Source organism: Argentina silus (genome assembly GCF_951799395.1).
Source record: "Argentina silus genome assembly, chromosome: 17".
Taxonomy (NCBI): Eukaryota; Metazoa; Chordata; class Actinopteri; order Argentiniformes; family Argentinidae; genus Argentina; species Argentina silus.
In genome coordinates this window covers 324,129-331,644 of record NC_139671.1, presented here as the reverse complement: position 1 = coordinate 331,644, position 7,516 = coordinate 324,129, and the positions used below count along the sequence as shown (strand labels likewise).

At 57.0% G+C, this 7,516-nt stretch overlaps 1 protein-coding gene across 1 annotated transcript in view; it reads left to right on the top strand.

Moving 5' to 3' along the window:
• adgrg6 (adhesion G protein-coupled receptor G6) overlaps positions 1-7,516 on the top strand; it is a gene marked incomplete at its 5' end in the record, with an annotated part of 53,917 nt that overhangs the window by 31,851 nt on the left and 14,550 nt on the right. The window contains 7 exon segments of the mRNA XM_083688711.1: positions 80-752; positions 2,476-2,801; positions 3,234-3,892; positions 5,494-5,582; positions 5,701-5,753; positions 6,146-6,187; positions 6,580-6,731. Coding sequence (XP_083544837.1) covers positions 80-752; positions 2,476-2,801; positions 3,234-3,892; positions 5,494-5,582; positions 5,701-5,753; positions 6,146-6,187; positions 6,580-6,731 — 1,994 coding nt within the window.

Sequence of the window (7,516 nt, the reverse complement as noted above, 5' to 3'; positions counted from 1 at the left end):
CCCCCCCTCCTCACGGCCGTGCTGCAGAGAAGGAGAGATCGGTGTTTCTGTGGTCTCTCCTCCGCCTGCCCCCCCCCAGCAGCACCACCTCCGCCCCCCAGGCCCGCCCCCCCGGCCCCCCCGGCCCCCGCAGCTCCAGGACCTCCCTGGGTATCATCTCCACCCCCCTCATCTGGCCCGTCAGGAGGAAGCCAGAGGCCTGGGGCACCGGACCCCCCCTCAGACCCCCCGTCTACCAAACCAAGCCCCCTGCGGCCCCCCCATCCCGGCCTCACTCCCCCGGCCGTGGCCCCACCCCCCCGGCCCGGCCCCTGCCCCCCCTCGGGACCATGACGACGCCCGCGGTCCGGAGGAGGACAATGCACCACGCTGTATCCGGGGGCGACGCCCGTCCCCACCAGGGGGGGTTCCCATGGCAACAGATGGGGGGCGATGCTCGGAACGGGAGTGGCGAGGACTCAGAGGCGTTACCGGCCATCATGGGGGGGGCGGGGTCAGGGGTGGGGGGGGCGGGGCTAGGCAACCGTAAGAACAAGCCTCTGGCGCCCCACTGGGTCATGAGCAGCGAGAACCGGTCAGGGACCGGGTCAGAGACTGGCCTTAACTGGACAGAACCTCTGGAGTACCCCTCAGGGGCGGGGCCATTCCTTTACGACCTGGACCTGGACTTGGGGGGGGAGGAGGGGGAAGAGGGGGAGGAGGTCTTCAGCCTCTACGACCATGACTTTGACTACTTGCTGGACGACAGCCTGGCCACCCTGACCCCCCCCTCCCCCTCCCTCTCCTCCTCCTCCCCCCCCCCCTCATCCTCTTACTCTGACGGCCCCCCTGACCTTTCTCACACTGAGGGTGGAGTCAACACTGGCCTAGCAGAGGGAGGGGGGGGTCAGTCAGAGGGAGGGGGGGGTCGGTCAGAGGGAGGGGGGGGTCAGTCAGAGGGAGGGGGGGGGTCAGTCTGAGGGAGGGGGGGGTCAGTCAGAGGGAGGTTTACACAGGGAGGGGTTGGCAGAGACAGAGGAGGAGGCTGGAGCTGGAGGTTGGGGGTCAGAAGGGGACATGAACACACTCACACTCACACACACACACACACACACACCAGACATGAACACACTCTCAATCCCACACTCAAACACACACTCAAACACACTCTCAAACACACACTCAAACACACCCTCAAACACACACTCAAACACACACACACTAGAGATGAAGTCTGCCTCACACACACACACACTAGAGATGAACTCACACACTTCGTCTCTCCCTGTGGGGTCGTTACCAGTAGCAAAGGTCAGCGTCTCGGAGGGGAAAGACATAACAGCTGTCACTGACTATACACACACACTCACACACACACTCACACACACACCCACACACACACCCACACACACACTCACACACACACTCACACACACCTCCACACTCACACACACACCCACACACACCTCCACACACACACACACACCAACACATACACCCACACACACCTCCACATACACTCACACACCGACACACATACTGACACACACACTCACACACACACCGACACACAGACCGACACACACACTCACACACACACCGACACACACACTCACACACACACTCACACACACACTTGCCATGTCTGCTATAGCGCAACAGCAAAAGCCTCCAGATAGAACAGCTGATATCTCTGTCCCTCCCTCCCTCCTCCCCCCTCCCAGCATCCCTCCCTCCCTCCTCCCCCCTCCCGGCATCCCTCCCTCCCTCCTCCCCTCTCCAGGCATCCCTCCCTCCCTCCTCCCCTCTCCCAGCATCCCTCCCTCCCCCCTCTCCCTATCCCCCTCCCCTGTCTCCCCCTCCCCTGTCTCCCTCTCCCCTGTCTCCCCCTCTCCCACCCCTAGTCCAGGGACTGAATCAGGGAGTCTTAGTCATTCTGGCTACCCCCCTCCCCCAGAGAGCTCCCCGCCCCCCCTGCCTCCCCTCCTCCCCCCAGCAGAGGTTCAAAGGGATTTCTTCATGGTGGTGAGCAGCATCAGGCCGTCCCCGGCCCCCCTCCTCTCTGACCCCCCCCCCGGCGCTCTGACACCTGTCCTGGAACAAACGCACCTTTCCTCCCCTCCCTCCTCCCCTCCCTCCCTCCACCTCTCTCCATCTTTGAGGAGTCTGGTCTCTGTGACTCCCAGTGAGGTCGGCTCTGACGCAGAACAGATGACAACCTCCAGGGAGGCTGGGGAGGCTGTAGAGGCTGTGGAGGCTGTGGAGGCTGGGGAGACTGTAGAGGCTGGAGTGGCCAGGGAGGCTGTGGAGGCTGTGGAGGCTGGGGAGGCTGTGGAGGCTGTAGAGGCTAGGCAGGCTGAGGAGGCTGGAGTGGCCAGGGATGTTGTAGAGGCTGTGGAGGTTGAAGAGGCTGTAGAGGCTGGAGTGGCTGTGGAGGTTGAGGAGGCTGTAGAGGCTGTGGAGGCTGAAGTGGTCTCTCCTCTGCTGGTCCTGCAGCCGTCTCCTGTAGCTCCCCGTCCATCACTACTCCTGGAAGAGGAGGAGGAGGAGGAGGAGGAGGACATCGCCGTCACCACAGACCAGTCCTCACCTCCTCCTAGACCCTACCCAACGATCCCAGAGAGGATGGATAGACTCACGTCAGAGGCCCCTCCTCTCTCGGAGGTCAGGGAGCGAGGGAGGCCAGGCGGGACAGAGGAGAGACGCTCACCCGGAGAGGAAGACAACATGTCACCCTCCAGCCTCTCCTCCTCCTCCTCCTCCTCCTCCTCTGTCACTCAGACCCTCCTCCTGCGTCCTCTCGCACTGAGAGAGCCAACCATGTCCCAACACGCACACACACACGCACACACACACGCACACACACAGAACACACACTCTGGGGCCTCACACACTCTCTCTGATGAGGATGATGATAATGATGAGGAGGATGAGGAGGGTGAGGAGGATGAGGGTGGGTATCTCTCCCCGACCGGCGTCCTCTCCTTCGTCGTCATGCCAATGGCCGACATCAGCACAGCGTCACAGCATGGCAGTGGCCCCGTTACCCATGAGCCTCAGCGACAGGCTGACATGCGTGTGGCTGACACACACACACACACTCCTCTGTCTGAGCCTCACACACACACACACACTCCTCTGTCTGAGCCTCACAGACACACTCCTCTGTCTGAGCCGTACCCTCCCCCCTCCCTCACTCCCAGCCCTGTCCTCCCCCCTCCCCCCCTCCTGCCTCCCCCCCTGCCCCCTTGGAGGGTGACAGCATCTGAAGTCTCCTGGCCTGGCACCCTGCCTCCCCCCCTCCTGCCTCCCCCCCTCTCCCCTGCCAGCGCGGTCATATCCCAGCCTGGCGCCCTGCCTCCCACTCAGCCGACGGTCGCATTCCAATACTCCTCCTCCGCGCCCGCAGCCAACCAATCAGAGGAGCCCTCTCTGGCAGGCGGGGGAGCCGGAACGCCGGCGAGGCCCGTGGAGACGGAGAACACAACAGTCACACAAACCGTCGCCAACAGACGGCCTTCTGGGACCTGGAATAACCTCTCCCCCGCCGCTGGGTCCAATACCGGAGCCTCCAGAACTGGCTCTGACACACACCTCACTATTGGCCAGCGCACAGACTCCGCCTCCACAGCAGACGCTCGCCAGAGAACGCCTGCCTCTGCATCAGACATCCAGCCTGCTGCTGCCCTGAATACCCCTACACACCCCCACTCTCCAGCCCTGTCCCCACCCCCCACCCCTACACACACCCCCTCTCCAGCCCCGGGGCAGATAGGGGCTCCCTGGGGGGAGAACCACACAGAGGACATGCAGGGGGGGGGACAGGCTGTGATGGATCAGACACCCCCCCCTGCCCACACGTCAGACCCCGGCCCCAGCCCTATCCTCTTCACCAGCCCTAACCTCAGCCCCAGTCCCAACCTTAACCCCATCCCCAGCCCCAACCCTAACCCCAACCTTAACCCCATGCCCATCCCTAACCCCATCCCCATCCCTAACCCTAACCCCATCCCTAATCCTAATCCTAACCCTATCCCTATCCCTAACCCCATCCCTAACCCCATCCCTAACCCTAACCCCATCCCTAACCCTAACCCCATCCCTAACCCCATCCCCATCCCTAACCCTAACCCCATCCCTAACCCCATCCCCATCCCTAACCCTAACCCCATCCCCATCCCTAACCCTAACCCCATCCCTAACCCTAACCCCATCAACAACATGACAGTACCTCACACCTCCAGCAGAGACACAGAGACACCTTCACCCCCCACCACCATGTCTCTACATGCCACTGACGTCCAGTCATTTGTCCCCACAAAGACCCCCCCCTCCTCCCCTCCTACCAGTCCCCACAGAGGGCTCACTGCCACCCCTGGCACCCCGATGCCCCCCCATGCCAGTCCTGGGACCACAGTGGGCATGCCAGGGCTTGTGCCATGCCAATGTAAAGCTCGCTTTCATATTTCATGTCTGTGTGGACTATCAACCGGGAACAGTATGTTTTGCAATAACAACGTAGATTGTAGAAAACTTGAAAAAAAAAAACATATAAATAGACTCTCTTCTTCTTTGTTGGTGAATCTGGGCTTTGAATGCTGGTTGTAGTGTCAGGATCCAAGCTGGGATGGGTCCTGTAGATGTCAATCAGGTGGAAATAGGTGGGACTTCCTAATTGAGGGGGTCTGTGATTGGCTCGTTGTGATTGTGGGCGGGGCATAGAATATTAACATGGAGTGTTAGTCAACCAATCACAGAGCTCTAGACTAGATTGGGCGCTGCTCACGGCTGCTGGACGGCCGTGGTTCCGGGCCGCCTCTCTCTCTCCGGTGATTTACGTTGTTCAATCCGTCCTGCTTCTTGGGAGACTTCCAACACTGTTATCATCTCAGACCTGAATCATCAAGCGCCTGCTCTCCACTTTTTAATCTGTTGCAGCTCTAAAACTAGCCAAGCAAGAAGAGCACCCTTTGATGAACAACAGATAAGGGAGATTGCTTCAAAATGCTTCAGAACTTTTGGAGAAACTCTTGATGAAAGTGTGGTGCTGGAGTCTCCAAAGAGCGGTGACTGACATGGTGTAGCGGTGTGGTCTCCTAGAGACCTGACTAACACTAGAGGCTAGGCTGTGGCGCATAGCAGGAGACATGAAAACACTGTGATGTACCTCGCCAATACTGTCATTCAGTAAACAACCAATCATCTGGTCCCTAAGGGGACTCGTCCCTGCAGGCGATGGCTCATTCAGCTCTCTGCCATTTGGTCCCTCTTCCTGGTCAAAATAACCCAGAAACAACAACAGTTATTCTATTTTATCTGTGGAGCACCAGCCACTCAGCGAGCATTTGCAGTATGAAATTGGATCTTTTCCATAAGTCAGTTATCCCCCAACCGCCGCTCTGCCCTCCTGCTATGCAGCACAGAGTGGAGAACTGTTCCATTAAAGTGTAGAACGTCATCTGTGTCAAATATACATATATGTTTGGTTTGGTTTCCCTCCCGTTTCCATCGCAGAGGGACTGTTCTACAAGATCTCCCTGGTCGTCAGCGACAACGAACACCTCATTGCCGAGGCCGACATAGAGGGAACTGTTGCATCGTGGGTAAGTCTGTTTGTGATGACATCATAGATCCCAGCTGTTTCAGTATTGATAGAATAATAACTACCCAGGATGAATTGATCGGTTTTATGGATCGTTTGATTCGTTCTTTTTTTTGCAGCTGAATCAGACTTTCCAGAACTGGACTCACGCAGTTTATGTCGATTATGTCAGGTGAGCAAATCAATGTTTACTTCATATAAATGTGTGATCATAAACTGCCCCTCAGTGCCTGTAACTAGGTTGGAACTGTGTTGCAGGCCAGTAACTATTCAGTAACTATCCAGTAACTATTCAGTGGCTGTTCAGTAACTATTCAGTAACTATTCAGTGGCTGTTCAGTAACTGTTCAGTAACTATTCAGTGGCTGTTCAGTAACTATTCAGTAACTATTCAGTAACTGTTCAGTAACTGTTCAGTAGCTGTTCAGTAACTATTCAGTAACTATTCAGTAACTGTTCAGTAACTGTTCAGTAGCTGTTCAGTAACTATTCAGTGGCTGTTCAGTAACTGTTCAGTAGCTGTTCAATAACTATTCTGACTCTTGTTGTTGTTGTGGTCTGCAGTGTCCGGCCTGGAGACTCTCTGGAGAGAAGCAACAATGACAAGTAAGAGGTTCACCTCCTATAGACACGACCCAGTCTGGTTCTAAAGGTTCTACCTCCTATAGACACGACCCAGTCTGGTTCTAAAGGTTCTACCTCCTATAGACACGACCCAGTCTGGTTCTAAAGGTTCTACCTCCTATAGACAGGACCCAGTCTGGTTCTAAAGGTTCTACCTCCTATAGACAGGACCCAGTCAGGTTCTAAAGGTTCTACCTCCTATAGACACGACCCAGTCAGGTTCCACCTCCTATAGACAGGACCCAGTCTGAGGATCCACCGACTCTCTTAGAAGACGTTCAACCATCTTTTCACGTTCAACCATCTCTCCTCCTCTCCTCTTTTCTCCTCATCCTCACTTCCTTCCTTTATCTCCTCCTCCCCTCCTCCTCCAGGTACTCCTGCCGTGCCCTGCTTGTCTACAGACCCACCCCCACCACCACCAACGTGACCCTGGGGGAGGCAGCGGTCTCAGCCAGGCTGCTGAGGAACGGCCCCTCCCTCGGCAGCGGTCTGGAGCTCCACCAGGTTTCTGTCCAGTCTGTCGGTACGACCACCTCCACCTCCATCACCACCACCACCTCCACCACTATCACAACCACCACCTCCATCACCACCACCACCTCCACCACTATCACCACCACCACCTCCACCTCCATCACAACCACCACCTCCACCTCCATCACCACCACCACCTCCACCTCCATCACCATCACCACCACCACTATCACAACCACCACCTCCACCTCCACCACCACCTCCACCACTATCACCACCTCCACCTCCATCACCACCACCACCTCCACCTCCATCACCACCACCACTATCACAACCACCACCTCCATCACCACCTCCACCACTATCACAACCACCACCTCCACCACTATCACCACCACCACCTCCACCACTATCACCACCACCACCTCCACCACTATCACCACCACCACCTCCATCACCACCACCACCTCCACCACTATCACAACCACCACCTCCACCTCCACCACTATCACAACCACCACCTCCACCACCACCTCCACCACCATCACCACCACCACTAATACCACCACCATCACCACCACCTTCAGAGAGAGAGAGAGAGATGAAGAGAAAGAGAGAGATGGAGAGAGAGAGAGACGGAGAGAGAGAGAGAGAGAGAGAAATGGAGAGAGAGAGAGAGAGAAATGGAGAGAGAGGGAGAGAGAGAGAGATTCACACCAAACACAGTGTCTCATCAGCTCCTGATTGGATGAGGGACTGACAGCGAAGGCCTGTACTTTTTGTCCAAATCATGAATATTCATATTTCTGGGTTCTACGGTTCACCCCCTGAGAG